Raw genomic sequence first — 22,247 nt, 5'->3', positions numbered from 1 at the left:
ACAACTATAAATACCTAAGTCTCTGGTTAGACTGTAAACTCTCCTTCCAGACTCACATTAAGCATCTCCAATCCAAAGTTAAATCTAGAAGCGGCATCCTATTTCGCAACAAAGCCTCCTTCATTCATGCTGCCAAACTTACCCTCATAAAACTGACTATCCTACTGATCCTTGACTTTGGCGATGTCATTTACAAATTAGCCTCCAACACTCTACTCAGAAAATTGGATGTAGTCTATCACAGTGCCATCCGTTTTGTCATCAAAGCCACATATACAACCCACCACTGCGACCTGAATGTTCTCTTTGGCTGATCCTAGCTACATATTCGTTGCAAAAACCCACTGGCTCCAGGTCATCTATAAGTCTTTGCTAGGTAAAGCTCCACCTTATCTCAGCTCACTGGTCACCATAGCAACACCCACCCGTAGCATGAACTCCAGCAGGTATATTTCACTGGTCATCCCCAAAGCCAACACCTGCTTTGGCCGCCTTTCCTTCCAGTTCTCTATTGCCAATGACTGGAACGAATTGCAAAAATCACTGAAGTTGGAGACTTATATCTCCCTCACTAACTTTAAGCGTCAGCTGTCAGAGCAGCTTACAGATCGCTGCAGCTGTACACAGCCCATCTGTAAATAGCCCATCCAACCAACTACCTACCTCATCCTCATATTTGTTTTTATTTTTCTGCTCTTTTGCACACCAGTATTTCTACTTGCACATCCTCATCTGCACATATATCACTCCAGTGTAAATTGCTAAATTGTAATTACTTCGCCACTATTGGCCTATTTATTGCCTTACCTCCTTACTTCAATTGCACACACTTTCTACAGATGTTTCTATTGTGTTATTGACTGTATGTTTGTTTATCCCATGTGTAACTACGTGTTGTTGTTTTTTTCACGCTGCTTTGCTTTATCTTGGCCAGGTTACAGTTGTAAATGGGAACTTGTTCTCAACTGGCCTACCTGGTTAAATAAAGGTGAAATAAGCCCGGGCCCAGATGGGTTCCCTGGTGAATTTTATAAAACATTCAGCAACATTCTCTCCCCCTACCTGCACAAACTGTTTGTTCAGGACAATGAGGACGGATCTCTCCCACCTACTTTGGATGACTTGGTTATTACAGTTATACATAAAAAGGGTAAAGATCCGGAAGAAATAGGGTTATAGAGACCAAAATCTCTCCTCAATACAGACCAAAAGATCTTAGGAAAAACTGTCTCACAGGCTTAGCACTTTAGTGGGCAAATCGTTCCATTCCAACCAGACCGGCTTTATCCCTAACAGAAACTCATTCTTCAATCTCAACATTTTGTATTCTCCGAGGTCACCCAGCGTGGAACTTGTCGTTATATCCCAAAAAGGCCTTTGACAAAGTTGAGTGGTCCTATCTACAGTTGAAGTCGGAAGTTTACATACACTTAGGTTGGAGTCATTAAAACTCGTTTTTCAACCACTCCACAAATGTCTTGTTAACAAACCATAGTTTTGGCAAGTCGATTAGGACATCTACTTTGTGCATGACACAAGTAATTTTTCCAACAATTGTTTACAGATAGATTATTTCACTTATAATTCACCGTATCAGAATTCCAGTGGGTCAGAAGTTTACATACACTAAGTTGACTGTGCCTTTAAACAGCTTGGAAAATTCCAGAAAATGTTGTAATGGCTTTAGAAGCTTCTGATAGGCTAATTGACGTCAATTGGAGGTGTACCTGTGGATGTATTTCAAGGCCTACCTTCAAACTCAGTGCCTCTTTGCTTGACATCATGGGAAAATCAAAAGAAATCAGCCAAGACCTCAGAAAAACAATTGTAGACCTCCGCAAGTCTGCTTCATCCTTGGGAGCAATTTCCAAACGCCTGAAGGTACCACGTTCATCTGTACAAACAATAGTACGCAAGTATAAACACCATGGGACCACGTAGCCGTCATACCGCTTAGGAAGGAGACACGTTCTGTCTCCTAGAGATGAACGCACTTAGTTGCGAAAAGTGCAAATCAATCCCAGAACAACAGCAAAGGACCTTGTGAAGATGCTGGAGGAAACAGGTACAAAAGTATCTATATCCACAGTAAAACAAGTCCTATATCGACATAACCTGAAAGGCCGCTCAGCAAGGAAGAAGCCACTGCTCCAAAACCGCCATAAAAAAGCCAGATTACGGTTCGCAACTGCAGATGGGGAAAAATATCGTACTTTTTGGAGAAATATCCTCTGGTCTGATGAAACAAAAATAGAACTGTTTGGCCATAATGACCATCGTTATGTTTGGAGGAAAAAGGGGGAGGCTTGCAAGCCAAAGAACACCATCTCAACTGTGAAGCACGGGGGTGGCAGCTTCATGTTGTGGGAGTGTTTTGCTGCAGTAGGGTCTGGTGCACTTCACAAAATAGATAGCATCATGAGGAAATAAAGTTATGTGGATATATTGAAGCAATATCTCAAGACATCAGTCAGGAAGTTAAAGCTTGGTCGCAAATGGGTCTTCCAAATGGACAATGACCCCAAGCATACTTCCAAAGTTATGGTAAAATGGCTTAAGTACAACAAAGTCAAGGTATTGGAGTGGCCATCACAAAGCCCTGACCTCACACCTATAGAAAATGTGTGGGCAGAACTGAAAAAGCGTGTGCGAGCAAGGAGGCTTACAAACCTGACTCAGTTACACCAGCTCTGTCAGGAGGAATGGGCCAAAGTTCACCCAACTTAATGTGGGAAGCTTGTGGAAGGCTATCCGAAACGTTTGACCGAAGTTAAACAATTTAAAGGCAATGCTACCAAATACTAATTGAGTGTATGTAAACTTCTGACCCACTGGGAATGTGATGAAAGAAATAAAAGCTGAAATAAATCATTCTCTACTAATATTCTGACATTTCACATTCTTAAAATAAAGTGGTGATCCTACCTGACCTAAGACAGGGAATTTTTACTAGGATTAAAGGTCAGGAATTGTGAAAAACTGAGTTTAAATGCATTTGGCTAAGGTGTATGTAAACTTCTGACTTCAACTGTATTTAAGTTCCTACAGAAATGCAATATTGGAGATGGGTTAATAAAATGGATCCAGCTTCTATATAGGAACCCCTGTGTGAAAATACTCACTAACCAATCATTGTCACCCCGATTTAACCTTTATAGAGGGACAAGAGGGGGTTGTGCGTTGTCGCCTCTGCCTTTTGCTCTAGCCATTAACCTCTCGCTCAAGCAATCAGATCTCACACAACAATACACAGCTATCATACTAAAGACACTCCATATAAGATTTCTCTATACGCAGATGACATTCTCCATTATGTAATGGAACCCCAATCTAGTATTCAAGCTATTGTTGATTTGATTAACCTGTTTGGTACTCGGGATATAGAATAAATTGGAACAAGAGCGAATTAATGCCCATACGATTGCAAACCCCTCTTGGTTAGAACTTCTTCCATTTAAGTTCAGATAAATTTACTTATCTAGGAATTGTAGGTACCAAAAAATACTCCTCTCTATTTAAAGAGAATTTTCCCTCTCTGATGCAAAAACTCAAGGCAAACATAGCATTTTGGAGAATTCTCCCAATTTCCCTGCTTGGAAGAATTAATGCCATTAAAATTGTCTTCCTCCCATAACCACTTGACCTATTCCAAAACATTCTGGTATTCATACCTAAGTCCTTTCATAAACAACTGGACTCAATTATCAATCCATTCATCTTGGATTATAAAACACACAGGATAGGTAAAAAACACCTCTTTATGTACAAGATGGAAGGAGGATTGTCATATTTTACTATTAAGCCTCTAACCTCCATGCTGTTATGTTTGGCTGGATGATGCACCTGTCATCCAGCTGGTTTAGTATGGAGCGTAAGGATTGCCACCCCTTCTCTATTGGCATGGTGATTTTGTCCTGTGGCAATTAGGAGATGTCACTTTCTAGTAACAATCCTGTAGGGGCCTTCCAAGTGGCGCAGTGGTCTAAGGCACTGCATCGCAGTTGCTAGCTGTGCCACTAGAGATCCTGGTTCGAGACCAGGAGACCCACGGGGCGGCGTACAATTGGCCCAAAGTCGTTCGGGTTAGGGGAGGGTTTGGCTGGCAGGGATGTCCTTGTCCCATCGCACTCTAGTGACTCCAGGCGCATGCACGCTGATACGGTCACCAGGTGTACGGTGTTTCCTCCCAGACATTGGTGTGGCTGGCTTCCAGGTTAAATGGGCATTGTGTCAAGAAGCATTGCTGCTTGGTTGGGTTGTGTTTCGGGGGATGCATGGCTCTCGACCTTCGCCTCTCCGAGTCCGTACGGAAGTTGCAGCGATGAGACAAGACTGTAACTACCAATTGGGTACCACGAAATTGGGGAGAAAAAAGGGGTAAAAGTAAAAAACACTAAAAACAATCCTATTATACATAGCACAGTCCTTATCTGGAAGCAAATTGTGGTCCATTTTGACCTTAGACCAATATCATTCCTGCTCCCTATTGCAAGGAATCCCTCTTTTGCCCCCTCTAACCTTGAGCAATGGGAAGAGCTAGGGATCAATACCATAGGGGATCTATATATAGAAGGGACCTTTGCCTCCCATATATAGCCAACCCTATTTTCAGTCTGTCACACCTGAGGATGTTGTAATCAGCAATGTCAATGTCTTTATCCAGGATCGAGTCATTTAGCCAAGTCTTTATGAGAACCAAGATATCTGGGCTCGTGACATGCACCCAGATCTCAAGAAGGTCCATCTTTGACATCAAACGTCGAACATTGATATGTAACAGCCCAAGCCCTATACATGATTTGAAAGCAGCAGAGGTATCCATATTTATTGTATTTTAAATAATACCTTCTCAATTGGGCTAACAGTAACAGAGCTAACAGTGGAATTAAACTTCATGGTCACAAGATTATTATTGACAATATCCCTGGGAATATGGTTATCTATAGCAGTACGATAATGCTGTGAAATAGTGGAAATGGGAAGAATTACCTGAGCAGGGGTTGGGCTGTTTTTGAGTTAATGCTTTATAAGAAACCCAACTTTTGCCCCTTTCATATATGACTCACCACCTGGATTCAGTCTTATGTTGCAAAATTTGAAATTGTGCTTTTGGCAGACATTTACTGACACTGGCCATATTCAACGGGTGTTGTACACACGTCATGTAACTTTAGCTTAAGACATATAGCTAGCTAGCTAGGTAAACAATGAACCTAGCTAGGTAAACAAAGTGTACGTTCACACAAGTCACGTAATGTTAGCTAACAAGCCAGCCAGCTAACGTTAGCTAGTTAAACAACAATGAACAGTGCCAACAATGCCACAGTGCTGGGAGCTAACCAACCAGGTTCAATGTTAGCTAGCTAACATTAGGCTCTAACTACAAAAGCAAACGGCTCTGGGACACGAATAATAACGTCAGCTAGGGAGCCAGCCAGCTAACTTTAGCTAGTAGTGATGCACCGATATGATATTTTTGGCCAATATCCAATATTTTCCTTGCCCCAAAAAAATACCGATAACCAATATTAAAAATTTTAGCGGCCATTTAAGCATTCTAGTACAGTTAAATAGCTAACACACACAAGGACGCAGCGGTCTAAGGCACAGCATCTCAGTGCAAGAGGCGTCACTACAGTCCCTGGTTCGAATCCAGGCTGTATCACATCCGGCCGTGATTGGGAGTCCCATAGGGTGGTGCACAATTGGCCCAGCGTCGTCCAGGCTGTTATTGTAAATAAGAATTAGTTCTTAACTGACTTGCCTAGTTAAATAAAGGTAAAATAAAAAACATCCATAGATTAGGGCCTAATGAATTTTGACTGATTTCCTTATATGAACTGTAACTCAGTAAAATATTTTAAATTGTGGCATGTTGCGCTTACATTTTTGTTCAGTATAAAACAATTAAAACAAATGTTTTAAGGTATAAATGTATTAAAAATATAAAACACAGGAGCACTGTATCACCATTCAAATTTTCTACTTCCCTTTGTAGACACTCCAGCAATATTGATGCTCTTCAAGGTGCTCCTCAAGGTAAAATAATAAAGACTTATTACTGAATGTTATTATAAAGTGTTATAGAACTTTCAAACTTTCAAGATTTCGCATGACTGGGCAGGGGTGCAGCCATAGGTGGGCCTGGGAGGGAATATATCCACTTGGCAGCCAGTCCCATCCAATCAGAATGACTTTTTCCCCACAAAAGGGCTTTATTACAGACAGAAATACTCCTCAGATATGGAGGTCCTGGGATGGCGTGGTTAGATTGTGAAGCCGGTTGGATGTATGGCCAAATTCTCTAAAACGACGTTGGAGGCAGCTTATGGTAGAGAAATTCTAATTAAATTCTCTTGGCAACAGCTCAGGTGGACATTCCTGCAGTCAGCATGCCAATTGCACGCTCATTCAAAACTTGAGACATCTGTGGCATTATGTTGTGTGACAAACTGCACATTTTAAAGAGGTATTTTATTGTCCTCAGCACAAGGTGCCCTGTGAAATGATAATGCTGTTTAATCAGCTTCTTGATATGCCACACTTGTCAGGTGGATGGATTATCTTGGCAAAGGAGAAATGCTTATTAACAGGGATGTAAACAAATTTGTGCAAAATATTTGAGAGAAGTAAGCTTTTTGTGCATATGGAAAATGTTTGGGATTTTTTATTTCAGCTCCTGAAACATGGGACCAACACTTTACATGTTGCGTTTATATTTTTGTTCAGTGTAGTAAGCAAGCAGGGATGTAGTAGTAAAATAAAGATGGGTGAACACTGAACGCCGGTCAAATAACTTGACCGCTAGTAAACCACTGCATAAAAATGTACACTCGACTGGGGAATTTGATACTACCATCGGAGTTTACATGTGTTTATGCTCCTCTACATCCCTGTATCAGCACAGAGGAAGTAAAAGCTCTGCAAGACAAGAGGTCTGTAGCAGTTTAACTTCTAGAAGTGCTCTCCTAGAGCCCTGAGAGTGAGCTCCCTCGAAGAGGGTTTGAGGTTTCTAGTTTTGTCTCAATATACTGCCTGAACATTGAGGACTCCATTCAACTGACTGTGCTCTCCACTGCTGTTAACAAACCGGGAAAAGGCCATGGAGAGCTGGTCATAAACTTTCATGAGCCACTGTGAGTCAGAGAGTGGGTGGCTGAGTGAGTGACAGGAAAGTAAGAGAGGCAGGGAGAGAAGAGAGATCGAGCAAGACAGAACAAGAGAGAGAGAGAGAGAGAGAGAGAGAGAGAGAGAGAGAGATGGGGTTAAATTCTGCCTGTGACATTACAGGATGTGCTGTTGTCTCCCACACTATAGTTTAAACTATGGAGCTCAAATGGGACCGCTGATTGACAGACAGGTTGAACCTATAGGCAGGTCTATAGTACAAGTGAGGGAATAGTACCAGTTGGGCCTCTCCGATGTGGAGGTGGGATTTCTGCTTGGTTCCACATAGCTGGCGGAGGTGGAGAATCACCAGCTCATTCTCTTCCTGGTCCGACACAGGCTTCATCCTCTAAAGGGACGAATACGTATTTCAGTAAATCCATCCATCAATCAGCCAAATGTATTTATAAGTCCCTTTTTTTACATCAGCAGTTCTAACAAAGTGATTTTACATTAACTTGGCATAGACTCCAAAGAGCAAAGCAAAAGCGAGAGAAAAAACAAAATCCCCAAGAAGCAAAAAACCAAGGGAGTAGCCTGGCTCAGAGGGGTGACCCAATCGGTTCTGGCTGGGCCACTACCCATTGCTGTCATTGGTGCCAGTCTATCTATATTTGATCTATTGGTGTCGTCGGTGTCATTGAATACAATATAAATAGATACATTTTCTAAATGGGGTTGTTAAAGCTACTAGCTGTTGGAGCCCGAAATATATCTACTGCTCCATTTTGTCAAAGATAGTCCTCTAAAGATACAGTAGATATTAAAGATAAGATTTCTATTATCGCTGCTCTCATTTTTTACATGGAGGATCTGATTAAGAAACATAGTACTATTAATTGTCAAAACTGATTCTAAGAACAATCATTATCTTCAGTCTCACAGTCCTTATCAGACCTAGGTTCAAATACTTATTGAAATCGTTCAGATTTAGCCTGTCTGGAGTTCCAGAAGGGCAAGGTTTGCAACTATTCTAATGGTCAATTGTGCCAGACAAGCTCAATGAAGCACCTATAAAGTATTTGAAATGATTTTTAAATGGTATTTGAATCTAGGCCTGGTCCTTACCTGAACTCGCTCAAAGATGTCGACCTGTTCGTTATCAGTCAGTTGAGAGAGGTACTTCTGGATGGCCAGCTTGGCCCTGGGAGGATACAGACCTGGATTCACACACACAGGAACCAAATTAATTGCCATTAAGCCCCCCCCAAAAAATTGAATAGACTGGGAAGAGGAGAATTGAACGGAGCACACAACCAACTGCGTCGACTGATGTTGAGATATGCAAAGACAGTGTTTTCAAACTCAAAATGTGGAGCTACTTTTTCTAAGAAACTGAGGTAGAAAAATGATCTGACTCAAAAGTGATTCAAACTGCAAACCCTATTTGACAGAGAAGCTGGTTATGCACTGCTTATGAATGGTTTATGACTGCGGCATTAAGTCCTCCTGTAGGTACCCTTCAAATAAAAATTACCTTTCCAATCTGTATTTGGAAAGATAATTGATTTAGCTTTTATTGTCTCCTTCCCCTGTCCTGTAATTTTTTTTGTTATTTTGAAAGCAAAAAAAAGCTGTCTTCAAAAAAGTGTTCACACCCCTCGACTTATTCCACATGTTGTTGTGTTACAGCCTGAGATTGTGTGTCACAAGCCTACACACAATATCCCATAATGTTAAAGTGGAATTATGTTTTTAGATGATAATTTCTTTTCTCAAAAAATTCAAAGTTGAAATGTCAATAAGTATTCAACTCCTTTGTTATGGCAAGCATGAATCATTTCAGGAGTAACATGTGCTTAAGTCGCATTATAAGTTGCATGGACTCTCTGGGTGCAATAATAGAGTTTAACATGATTTTTGAATGACTACCTCATCTCTGTACCAACCACACACATACAATTATATGTAAGGTCCCTCAGTCAAGCAGTGCCTTGCAAAGAAGGGAACCTATTGGTAGATGGGTAAAAACATTATTTAAAAAAGCAGACTGTGGCAGACGACATGAAGAAGTGAGGGGAGTGGTTATTGAAGGGAGATAATCACTCACTGCTAATCACTTCCCTCTCCGTTCTCTGCCCCTTTGTGCAGGTCGCTTCCTCTTTTATCCCCAAGTACTCCCTGGCTTAATGATCCACAGGCTCGCGTTGTTGGGGCAGGAAGTCCATATAAGCCTCGGGGGTGGAGCCATGAGGCCAATGGTGACTTTAAAACAGTTAGAGTTTAATTGCTGATAGGAGAACTACAACATTGTAGTTACTCCATAATACTAACCTAAATGAGTTAAAAAAGGAAGCCTACATATTCCAAAACATGCATCCTGTTAGCAAGGCACTAAAGCAAAACTGTAACAAATTTGGTAAAGAAATGAATGTCAAGTCCTGAATACAATCCGGTATGTTTGGGGCAAATCAAACAACACATCATTGAGTAGTACTCTTCATATTTTCAAGCATGGTGGTGGCTGCATTATGTTATGTGTATGCTCAACATTGGCAAGGACTAGGGAGCGTTTTAGGATAAAAATAAATGGAATAGAGCTAAGAACAGGCAAAATCCTGGAGGAAAACATGGTTCAATCTGCTTTCCAACAGCCACTGGGAGATAAATTCACCTTTCAGCAGGACAATAACCTACAACACAAGGCCAAATGAACACTGGAGTTGCTTACCAAAACGACGTTGAATGTTTCTGAGTGGCCTAGTTACAGTTTTGACTTAAATCGGCTTGAAAATCTATGGCAAGACATGAAAATGGCTTTCAAGCAACGATCAACAACAAACTTCACAGAGCTTGAAGAATTTTTAAAAGAATAATGTGCAAATATTGTACAGTCCAGGTGTGCAAAGCTCTTAGAGACTTATCCAGAAAGACTCTGTAATCACTGCCAAAAAAACAGCTGTAATCACTGCCAAAGGTGATTCAAACATGGGGTTGAATACTTATCTAATCAAGATACAGTATATTAGTGTTTTACAATGTTAGAATTGTTCTTCCACTTTGACAGAGTATTTTGAGTAGATCACTGACCAAAAAATACAATTAAATCCATTTTAATCCCTCTTTGTAACACAACAAAATGTGGAAAAAAGTCAAGGGGTGTGAATACTTTCTGAAGGCATTGTAATAGATCCGGAAGACAGCGGCGTACCCTCAATCCTCTCGCAGAGTTTGTGCAGGTCGTGCATAGGGCAGGCCTCGCACAGCTTGACCTGTGTCTTGGCGCTCTGCAGAGCTGCTGCCGTACTGAAGGCCTGCTTCAGAGTAAGCATCACCTCATCCACCTATAGGCACACATATACACACACACACAGCAGTCTAACTCCACTTACAGTAAACAACTATTTGGATTCCTAGCATTCCACAGAACCAGTCCTCCAGGCTATTTCAGAAACCAATACATTATGACCAATGTTTTGTGATACTGGTAGGCCTACAGTAGATTTAGTTGTGCATTACAGCTTTAGTTAAACATTTTGACATAGCCCAGGTATATAATAGCAACAATTCAAACACATTATGTGGCCCAAGCAGGAAGCAAACTCACAACCATGCTAAAATGGTTCTCCATCTCCAGATAGTGAATGTGCAAGCTCAGCCCTTCTGTAAGACCCATGATTGAAATATTCAGCTAATCAACACCTTCTCTCTGGACCATAATTAGCTAAATCGTGTGTGTTGCTGCAGGGTTGGATCAAAACTTTACACATGGGGAACCCTGCTCTAATGCACTGAGCCATTGGAACCACAAGGAGTCAGTCAGGGACCAATTTGAATTTGTATTTATTATGGATCCCCATTAGCTGCTGCAAAGGCAGCAGCTACTCTTTCTGGGGTCCGGCAAAATTAAGGCAGTTAAACAATTTTGAAAACATTACAATATCACAAATTTCACAACACACTAAGTGTGTGCCCTCAGGCTCCTACTCCACTACAACATATCTCCAAAGCAAAATCCATGTGTATGTGTGTATAGTGCGTATGTTATCATGTGTGAATACGCATGTGTCTCTGCCTATTTTCCTAAGTCCCTCTTTGTGGTACCTGGCCACACTATTGAACAGTAGTCCAAGTGCGACAAAACTAGAGCCTGTAGGACCTGCCTTGTCGACAGGGCTGTTAAGGCAGAGTAGAGCATATTATGGACAATGACAGTTTACAATACAGGGCTACTCCAAGCAGTTTAGTCACCTCAACTTGCTCAATTTCCACATTATTTAATACAAGATTTAGTTGAGGTTTAGGGTTTAGTGAATGATTTGTCCCAAATACAATGCTTTTAGTTTTTGAAATATTTAGCGGTAACTTATTCCTTGCCACCCATTCTAAAACTAACTGCAGCTCTTTGTTAATTGTTGCTGTCCTTTCAGTCGCTGTAGTAGCTGACGTGTATAGTGTTGAGTCATCCGCATACATAGACACAGTGGCTTTACTCAAAACCAGTGGCATGTCGTTAGTAAAGATTGAAAAAAGTAAGGGGCCTAGACAGCTGCCCTGGGGAATTCCTGATTCTTTTAGACAGGTAACTCTTTATCCACAATATAGCAGGGGATGTAAAGCCATAACACATGCAGCAGACTCTGATTGATAATGTCAAATGAGATGTACACAGGGAGTGTGCAGTGGGAGGAGCTAGCCAATACTCACCAGGGATTCGCTGGCACACTGGAAGACGTAGCACACATACTGTCCTGGACCAGACTCCCCTGGGTCGCGAAAGATAAACCCAAAGTGGTCCGTCTTGTTTATACCCTGAGCAAACCGCACAATGCAATCAAATATCATGATACGCTACAATACAGACGATACACTACATTGGTACAGTATAAGTATAGAATTCATTGGTAGTTTATACAACACAGTATATGTTTGAGAGACTGGTTGGAGAGAGGTTTCTCAATCTTCTATAAATCAATTTAAATGTTCTATAAATCAATTGAATCCCCTAATACAACATTGTTTGCAAGTGGAGAAAGACATCAGCAATGCTATGTAACGTAGCCTTTATGGACTGAGTGGCTGTCCCTGGTTTAAACAATACTTAGCTGAAATGTATTAGGCTATAAACATCAAGTACAAACAATAACACAAGAGCATTATCTTTCCCCCAAATATGGCAGATGGCATACACTGTTATTTTATTGTTTTAAGGGACTCCCTTCAAGCAATTGTTTTACTAACCTTTGATAGGAATGGATTTCTGAACTTTAAATGTTATTAATCATTAGTTGTAATAGAGACCTGAGGGGCGCCATAGCCGAGGGGCTACACCAGAAGTTAATGGTTATCTGTAGGAGGAAAGTATATAGTGGATGCAATTAAGCTTGGAATGTACTGAGTGTAGGGAAAGTGATCACATGTGACAGGCATTGATAAGGGGGGAGAGCCATGGATTAGTGATGAAGGGGGTCGAGGTCAGGTCAGGTCATGTTAAGGGAGAAAGAAAAGTTTATCACTTAGTTTCCTGCCTAGCAATAAAGATACAATGTTTGTACAGATGTGTAGGAGGAGACTCAGCCTAGGATAAAGGGTTAAATATCAGCGCTTGTGTGAACAGTGTCTTTGTCTAATGCAGCTGTATTGATCCTCTGGGAAGAATAAACTTGGTTAAGCTTTCATATTGTCCGTTGAGTTTTTACTCTGAGAATTAGAGCCTAACACCTTTTTCCGTGATGTGTCAAAAGACACCATTTTTTTATCATATTAGTAGGACTACTAGCTAAGTAAATGCTTGACAATGAAAAGATGAAAGACTGAGCCGAAGTAATGTGCATTTGTAATAAAATACTAAGAAATTATCCTCTGACAATGCAAGCCCCCAAACTAACGCATTTATTTATTCATGAAGTAGGCATGTTCAAGAATGAGTTAAGTTTGGGGAATTTGCACCTGTGAAAAGCTCTGTAGCATTGGGTTGAGATGAGCTGGAAAAATGTGAATGTAAACACGGAACACAGTAGAGTGAAAAACAAACCCAGGTTTACCAACCTGAGAGCAGGACGAGATGTCTTTGAATCTCTTTTCCAGCACCACCGTCTTACTGTCTGGACTGATCAGGTTCACCTCGAAGCGTCCGACCTGAAAAACAAGCACACAAACACACAGACACACACACTAATGAGGAATTTGACCTTGATACATTGATCAAGTAGGCTTCTTTAGAAGAGCAGAAAGTAGGCTTGGGCGAAATACTGTATAACAGGGTATTCGGAAAAAAGCCATTGAATGGTTTTTCAATACCGTCAAAACTGTATTTGAAGTTTCTCAAAAATGAGATTATTTGTAGCTACTTTTTAAGTTAACACCTGTAGTCAACTTGTGCAATATGTTAGGAGATAAAGCAGATTGCGTTCTTCATTTCACCTGTCACATTATTTTGCATTATTCTCTTGACGGTCACCTAGGATAGGGGGCGCCACAGCGCATTTTGAAGAAAATTCGTGCCCATTTTAAACGGCCTACTACTCAAACTCAGAAGCTAGGATATGCATATAATTAATACTTGTGGATAGAAAATACCCTAAAGTTTCTAAAACTGTTTGAATGGTGTCTGTGAGTATAACAGAACTCATATGGCAGTCATTCAACACAGGCCAAATAAAAAAATAAAAAAACATTTTCACAAAAAATTGCAGATGTTTTTTTTCATTTTCGTGACACAAAAACAGTGACACCGGTCATGCCGAACTAGCGACATTCTGGACAGGCCTAAAAAAACATTTTAAAACCATTTTCACAAAAAATTGCAGATTTCTATTTTTGTCACCAAAAACGATGACCCCGGTCATGCCGAACTAGCGACATACTGGACAGGCCTAAAAAAATTAATTTAAAACCATTTTCACAAAAAATTGCAGATTTCTATTTTGTCCCTAAAAACGATGACTCCGATCATGCCGAAAAAGCGACATTCTGGACAGGCCTAAAAAAACATTTTAAAACCATTTTCACCAAAAATTGCAGATTTCTATTTTTGTCACCAAAAACGATGACTCCGATCATGCCGAACTAGCGACATTTTGGACAGGCCTAAAAAAAACATTTTAGAACCATTTTCACAAAAAAAGCTCCGATTTTTTTTTCTTCATTTTTTGACACAAAAACAGTGACCCCGGTCATCCCGAACTATCGACATTCTGGACAGGCCTAAAAAAACATTTTAAAACCATTTTCACAAAAAATTGCAGATTTCTATTTTGTCCCTAAAAACGATGACTCAGATCATGCTGAAAAAGCGACATTCTGGTCAGGCCAAATAAAAAAAATAAAAAAACATTTTCACAAAAAATTGCAGATTTTTTTTTTCATTTTGGTGACAAAAACAGTGACACCGGTCATGCCGAACTAGCGACATTCTGGACAGGCCTAAAAAAACATTTTAAAGAAAAAGGAATGACAGCTGTGATGGAAACAGGACATTTCTGTACAATTTTATTAATGCCGACAGATAATTTGTTAAGTCGACATGGTGGGATCTTTTTGTGTCGGTAAATATTGAGATAATAACCATCATATCGAAGTAAACTTGGAGTCACGTGATGATATGGTGTGTGATCCTCCCACTATAACTCGGGCAACCATGCAGTTTATTAGGCTACAGATGAAATAAGTTATGATGAACTTCACAGTTCATAATAATTATATTATTATTTTCAATGATGTTCTGATATAATCTCTTCAGTTTTTAATGGAAAGGAAAGGGTTAACACTGAAGCAAAAAAATATATACAATCAGGATTTTCTTTCCTGGTCTCTGGGGAGAAAAATCTAGATTGTTAAATCAGCCATTGGCTAGGCCGTCAGAAGCTAGATAAAGGCATCTGGAACCTGGACTTCATGACGGGCCGCCCCCAGGTGGAAAGGGTAGGTAACAACACATCCGCCACGCTGATCCTCAACACGGGGGCCCCTCAGGGGTGCGTGCTCAGCCCCCTCCTGTACTCCCTGTTCACTCATGACTGCATGGCCAGGCACGACTCCAACACCATCATTAAGTTTGATGATGACACAACAGTGGTAGGCCTGATCACCGACAATGACGAGACAGCCTATAGGGAGGAGGTCAGAGACCTGGCCGTTTGGTGCCAGGACAACAACCTCTCCCTCAACGTGATCAAGACAAAGGAGATGATTGCGGACTACAGGAAAAGGAGGACCGAGCACGACCCCATTCTCATCGACGGGGCTGTAGTGGAGTAGATTGAGAGCTTCAAGTTCCTTGGTGTCCACATCACCAACAAACTAACAAGGTCCAAGCACACCAAGACAGTAAAGAAATGGCTTGACAAAACCTATTCCCCCTCAGGAGACTGAAAAGATTTGGCATGGGTCCTCAGATCTTCAAAAGATTCTACAGCTGCGCCATCGAAAGCAACCTGACTGGTTGCATCACTGCCTGGTATGGCAACTGCTCAGCCTCCGACCGCAAGTCAGTACAGAGGGTAGTGCGTACGGCCCAGTACATCACTGGGGCCAAGTTTCCTGCCATCCAGGACCTCTATACCAGGCGGTGTCAGAGGAAGGCCCTAAGTCTAAGATGGCTTTCATTTACAGTTTGGACATTAAGCATTCTCAGTAGACTTTTGTGAATCCACTGTAGATTTCTGAAAGTTTAGAAGACATACTCACAGATTTCTCAGTGTAACCCGCCACACTCAATCCATAGGCAAAGCCAATGATTCGTGGACAGATAATAGAATATGAGTCATACTAATCTGACTCAGCAGATAGATGATACCTCAATATTCCATGAAATTTACTGACCGGTCTAATAGTAAAGTAACACTAGTTACAGTACTATTTCCCTCATTACTCCGCCCCAACACAGTGATACACTGGTGGGACGACAGTGTCAAACAGAGGTCATGTCGCACATGTTTCTCTCCTTGAAAAAAAGAGTGGACCTAATGGGAACCCCGCCCAATAGTCCTGCATCCTTTCTTAACTTAAGTTCTCCCTTCAGCCACGCTGAGTACAGAACGAGCTAGAGTTAGACGACAGGTAGAATCGGATAAAAGGAGACAGTGACGACCACGACGCCGCTGCAAAAATATCCTCTACCCCTGAAATCCTCTATCCTCTCTATCCTCTTCCTCTGCTCCATAAGTGGAGTGGGCTCTTACGCCCTGAGGTAATGGCCACCCTGCCATCTCATAAGCCGCCTAAATGCCTTCGCAAAGCCAATGAGACAGCCGCTGTTTAGAAAGTGGTCTACCAAGTGTACTAGCACTGTGACACACAAACAGCTGAGGCAATGACCTAATCATCGCCAAGGCGCGCACCGTGGACAGGCGATGAAGCCTCTCCTCTCCACATGGGGAGGGGGGAGAAGGCCCACAGCTCACCAGTCTGTGACCTATATGAGCTCTTAATAACCTTCTGCATAAATGATGATAGGACGTAACACCGCTCTGCTCAAATCGCCATTGATGGCAAGGCAGTCGGGTCTCGTCGAAAGAGCACACAAATCACTGACGCGCTTGGCCATAGTCAAAGCAAGCAACAGTGCCGTCTTCAAAGACAACATCTTGAGGGGAATTTGATTCAATGGCTCGAACGGCGTCTCGCAGAGTGCCTCGAGTACCACAATCAAATCCCAGTGGGGCAGAGTGGCTCTAGGCATTGGCCTAAGCTGCCGTGTTCCCAATAGAAACTGTTTCACTAGAGGGTGGCTGAAGACGGTGTCTCTGCCAAACCCCTCATGACAAGCTGAAATCGCTGCCGCGAACACCTTAATGGTGGCAGATGAGCGCTGCTTGTCAAACATGAACTGTAGGAATGAGAGCACGCTCTCAACCTGACAGCATACGGGGTCCACATTCTCTGTGGCACAACATTGTGAAAACACGTTCCATTTGCTGGCATACAACGTGGATGTGGAACTTGCACGTGAGCCCTGTATCGTTCTGATTACTGAATCAGATAACCCACTGCACTCCAACCTGCCCCTCTCAGGGGCCAAGCCCTCAGTGGTTGGCTGATTAGAGGCAATTGCTCTATCATGCTTCCCGCTACAAAACATTGCATCCTCTCGATGTGGAATGGGCCATGATGGCGCAACCAACATTTGAGTCATCTCTGCGTACCACGGAGCCCCTGGGTGATCGGGGGCTATCAATATGATTGACAGCCCTCCTGTTCTCATGCGGGCTAGCAGTGGGAGAATGCAGGACAGCGGTGGAAATGTGTACAGGAGAACATCTGGCCACAGTTGGTGCGCAAAAGCATCTATCCCTAGTGCCGGTTCGTCCTGGGCTCGTAGGGAGAACCATAGGAGACACTGCGCGTTCACACATGACGCAAACAGGTCTATCTCGGCTCTCCCAAACCATTCCCATATTTGGAGAACAATGTTGGGATGCCGTTGCCACTCGTTGTCTCGGGACCCCCTCAAGATATTTATTTGTATTTTTTTATTTAACCTTTATTTAACTAGGCAAGTCAGTTAAGAACAAATTGTTATTTACAAGGATGGCCTACACCGACCAAACCCGGGCGACGCTGGGCTCATTGTGCGCTGCCAAATGGGACTCCCAATCACAGCCGTTTGTGATACAGCTGGATTCGAACCAGCACTGAGATGCAGTGCCTTAGACCTCTGCGTCACTCGGGAGGTCTGCTCCAACGTTCTGATAGCCTGGAATGTGTACTGCTGTCAACGAGCGAAGATGCTCGTGAGCCCACAGCCACAATTCCTCCACCAGCCGGTGGAGTGCAGGAGACCTGCCTCCTCCTTTGTGATTTATGTAGGCTACTGTGGTTTGGTTGTCCGACCAGACCAGCACGTCTTGACCCCGTAGGGTTGACGCGAAGTGGGTCAGAACCAGTAGAACTGTCTCCAACTTCAGGAGGTTGATACACACCTCCGACCGCCCGAGCCTGACATGTCCCTCCCCATCCAGTCAGACAAGTGTCTGTAAACACTGGAATGTAGGAGGACACTCTGAATATTGGGACCCCTTGCATCAGGACGCACGGGTCTCTCCAATAGTTCAGGTCCACTCTGAGCGAGAGGGGAACTACCAACCGACGACGATGCCTCACTGGGTCCAGTCGTAGTTGGGCAAACCATCGCTGTGTTCTGCGCATGTGCAGAAGTCCCAGCGGAACCACGGAGTGGGTAGACGACATGAGACCCAAGAGTGTCATGACGGAATGCGCCGTCACCGTGTAATTCGGATAAAACCTTCTTAGGGCTAGCAACAAGGCAGCTCGTCAAGGAGCCGAAAATCGAGCCTTCATAGTGACAGTGTCTAGCTGTGAACACAGGTAGACAATCTGATGACTGGGCCAAGGCATGGCTCTTTTCCCAATACACAGCAAACCCCAGACGTGTGAGATAAATCACTGTCTGTGTCGTGTGTGCGATTGCCAGCTCCGCTGACAGGGCGAGAACCAGTAGGTTGTCTAGGTAGGCTAGTAGCCTTATCCCTTGACGACGCAACGATACCAATGCTGTCTCAACGCATTTGGAACAGGTGCGATGTGCCAGGGCATACCCGAATGGCATACTCGCATACTTGTACGCCACCCTTTAGAAGGCAAACCGCAGAAACTTCCTGTGACGTGGATGCACCGGCACATGAAAGTATGTGTCCTTTAGGTCTATGCTTATACAAAAGTATTTGTTGTGGATACATTGCAGCAGACGTTTTGTCATAAGCACTTGAACGGGCCGTTTGGCTTCACTCTCGTTGAGAGTGCGTAAATCCAATATTGGCCTCATTCCCCCGTCTTCTTTAACCAAGCGTCCCACCTACGTAACAGCCACTGCCAGCCTGTGGCGCGATTTTCAAAACCTTAAAAATCCTATTACTTCAATTTCTCAAACATATGACTATTTTACAGCCATTTAAAGACAAGACTCTCGTTAATCTAACCACACTGTCCGATTTCAAAAAGGCTTTACAACGAAAGCAAAACATTAGATTATGTCAGCAGAGTACCAAGCCAGAAATAATCAGACACCCATTTTTCAAGCCAGCATATAATGTCACCAAAACCCAGAAGACAGCTAAATGCAGCACTCACCTTTGATGATCTTCATCAGATGACAACCCTAGAACATTATGTTATACAATACATGCATGTTTTGTTCAATCAAGTTCATATTTATATCAAAAACCAGCTTTTTACATTAGCATGTGACGTTCAGAACTAGCATACCCCCCGCAAACTTCCGGGGAATTCGCTAACATTTTACTAAATTACTCACGATAAACGTTCACAAAAAGCATAACAATTATTTTAAGAATTATAGATACAGACCTCCTCTATGCACTCGATATGTCCGATTTTAAAATAGCTTTTTGGTGAAAGCACATTTTGCAATATTCTAAGTACATAGCCCAGGCATCACGGGCTCGCTATTTAGACACCCGGCAAGTTTAGCACTCACCATAATCATATTTACTATTATAAAAGTCCCCTCGCTCCACCGTCTTTAGTAGTCCTGGGTCTGCGGCCAGACGGAGAGCCCGTCAAACGGCATTCCCGGTCGGAATATTATCGCTTTTTTACGAGAAAAATGGCATAAAAATGGATTTTAAACAGCGGTTGACATGCTTCGAGGTACGGTAATGGAATATTTAGATTTTTTTTGTCACGAATTGCGCCATGCTCGTGACCCTGATTTACCATTTCAGATAGTGTCTGGGACGCACGAACAAAATGCCGCTATTCGGATATAACGATGGATTATTTTGGACCAAACCAACATTTGTTATTGAAGTAGCAGTCCTGGGAGTGCATTCTGACAAAGACAACAAAAGGTAATCAAACTTTTATAATAGTAAACCTGATATTGGTGAGTGCTAAACTTGCCGGGTGTCTAAATAGCTAGCCCGTGATGCCTGGGCTATGTACTTAGAATATTGCAAAATGTGCTTTCACCAAAAAGCTATTTTAAAATCGGACATATCGAGTGCATAGAGGAGTTCTGTATCTATAATTCTTAAAATAATTGTTATGCTTTTTGTGAACGTTTATCGTGAGTAATTTAGTAAATTCACTGGCAGTGTTCGGTGGGAATGCTAGTCACATGCTAGTCACATGCTAATGTAAAAAGCTGGTTTGTGATATAAATATGAACTTGATTGAACAAAACATGCATGTATTGTATAACATAATGTCCTAGGGTTGTCATCTGATGAAGATCATCAAAGGTTAGTGCTGCATTTAGCTGTCTTCTGGGTTTTTGTGACATTATATGCTAGCTTGAAAAATGGGTGTCTGACCCCCATGCACCCTCCTTGTATTTTGCGAGTGAGGGCATGGCCGTTGCCAAAGCCACAGCCGCCCGTCTCGGCTTAGAGTATGGGCCGCCGATCATCATATCCACTTCCGGGTTGGAAGGAATAGGGGGCAGTGCTATCTCTAGACGGCTCGTGGCCCACTCAATGAGCACTGTAAAGTCAGAGCGCAGGGAGGCCGTTGCGTATGAGGGGGCTGCTGAAAACTCAGAGCCCGTCGCATCCTTGCCCAAGGATGTGAAATTCCCCTTGCTCTCCCTAGGGAGGGGGGTCATTTCAGCCTTGGTCAGTGGGGTGGGTTTTTCCGGAGAAAAACCCAGACACTTCCCAACATCCTCGTCTTCTCCGGAGGCTCCGTCATCATATGACGTCTCAGAACCTGAGGCTAACACAGACATGGCGTCCTCTAGAGGCAGAACTACCCCAAAAACCGCCCACCGCTGCCTATTCTTCATTAACCGCTTGACGGTCGCCTAGGATAGGGGGCGCCACAGCGCATTTTGAAAAAAAATGTGTGCCCATTTTAAACGGCCTACTACTCAAACTCAGAAGCTAGGATATGCATATAATTAGTACTTGTGGATAGAAAACACCCTAAAGTTTCTAAAACTGTTTGAATGGTGTCTGTGAGTATAACAGAACTCATATGGCAGTCAAAACCCCGAGACAGATGGAAACAGGAAGTGGAATTCTGAATTGCGAACTCAACTTCATCACGTTGCCTATTAATCACACCGTGAGCTATGGTTCATTGAGTACTTCCTATTGCTTCCACTAGATGTCCCCAGTCTTTACAAAGTGATTTGAGACTCCTACTGTGAAAACTGACAGAATGACACGCTGTGGAACGTGGTCACACGGAGAGGGCCATCACCATTATGACGCCGGCTTGAAGAGTATAAGTCAACAACTTCTCCTGGCCATAGTACTAGGGCTATAGTGTATTCCTATATACTATCACAGCTATTTGATATTCCTGTACTACAATACTGTATGTTACTACTATATATTACATGGTACTCCTCCTGAGTGTGCATATTCTTTTACTGGTTATCCTCAATGGTTTGGGATGGAAAGGGTGAGAGTTACACTACATGGCTAAAGGTATGTAGACACCTGCTCGTCGAACATCTCATTCCAAAATCATTGGCAGTAATATCGAACCGACAGTGGAAACGTCTAGGAGCAACAACGGCTCAGAAAGTACCTGCAGCAATGTTCCAACATCTAGTGGAAAGCTTTCCCAGAAGAGTGAGGGCTGTTATAGCAGCAAAGGGGGGACCAACTCCATATTCATGCCCATGATTTGGGAACGAGATGTTCGACGAGCAGGTGTCTACATACTTTTGGCCATGTAGTGTACCTACCCCACACACTTAAAATAATTCTAAGACCTAGTCAAGAGCCCTACTACTGTATCCAAATATAAACCCAGCCTGCACCTGGAAGAGCATGGTGCGGTTTTTGTCGGCGTCTGAGGGCTGGACGTTGTTGGGGGCACTGGCGTGGCGGCGGCGTGCCGGGGCGGCTTTGAGCGCACCCTCTAGTGGCCTCCGCTGCAGACTGCCCGCCAGGCTGCTGCAACGCGTCCGGAACTCCTGCTGCTCCTCGAAACCAGAGTCCTCCAGGATGCACTCGGGGAAGGCCCCCCGCAGGCTGCCCAGGCTGGGACTGTTGGACATGATCTTCCCTGGGAGACGTAAGAACGAGTCAATACCCTCTAGACCTTCAACCGCACTCCCCCAAACACACAAACACAGGCTCCCCAGACATGCCCTTCACTACGGAGACATGTTCCAATTAGCTGCAAAATCTGTGAGACAACATCCT

General features: G+C 42.9%; 1 protein-coding gene across 1 annotated transcript in view; it reads right to left on the bottom strand.

Annotated features, from left to right (window-relative positions):
• tbc1d4 (TBC1 domain family, member 4) overlaps positions 1-22,247 on the bottom strand; it is a 160,582-nt gene that overhangs the window by 84,208 nt on the left and 54,127 nt on the right. The window contains exons 4-9 of the mRNA XM_014163748.2: positions 21,860-22,107; positions 13,156-13,245; positions 11,815-11,919; positions 10,319-10,451; positions 8,236-8,327; positions 7,406-7,516 (exon numbers count right to left, since the gene is read on the bottom strand). Coding sequence (XP_014019223.1) covers positions 7,406-7,516; positions 8,236-8,327; positions 10,319-10,451; positions 11,815-11,919; positions 13,156-13,245; positions 21,860-22,107 — 779 coding nt within the window. The remainder of the gene's footprint in view (positions 1-7,405; positions 7,517-8,235; positions 8,328-10,318; positions 10,452-11,814; positions 11,920-13,155; positions 13,246-21,859; positions 22,108-22,247) is intronic.

The sequence above is a fragment of the Salmo salar genome, chromosome ssa21 (assembly GCF_905237065.1).
Source record: "Salmo salar chromosome ssa21, Ssal_v3.1, whole genome shotgun sequence".
In the NCBI taxonomy this organism is placed as follows: domain Eukaryota; kingdom Metazoa; phylum Chordata; class Actinopteri; order Salmoniformes; family Salmonidae; genus Salmo; species Salmo salar.
Note: the sequence above shows the minus strand (reverse complement) of the source record. Positions and strands in the feature narration are given on the sequence as shown.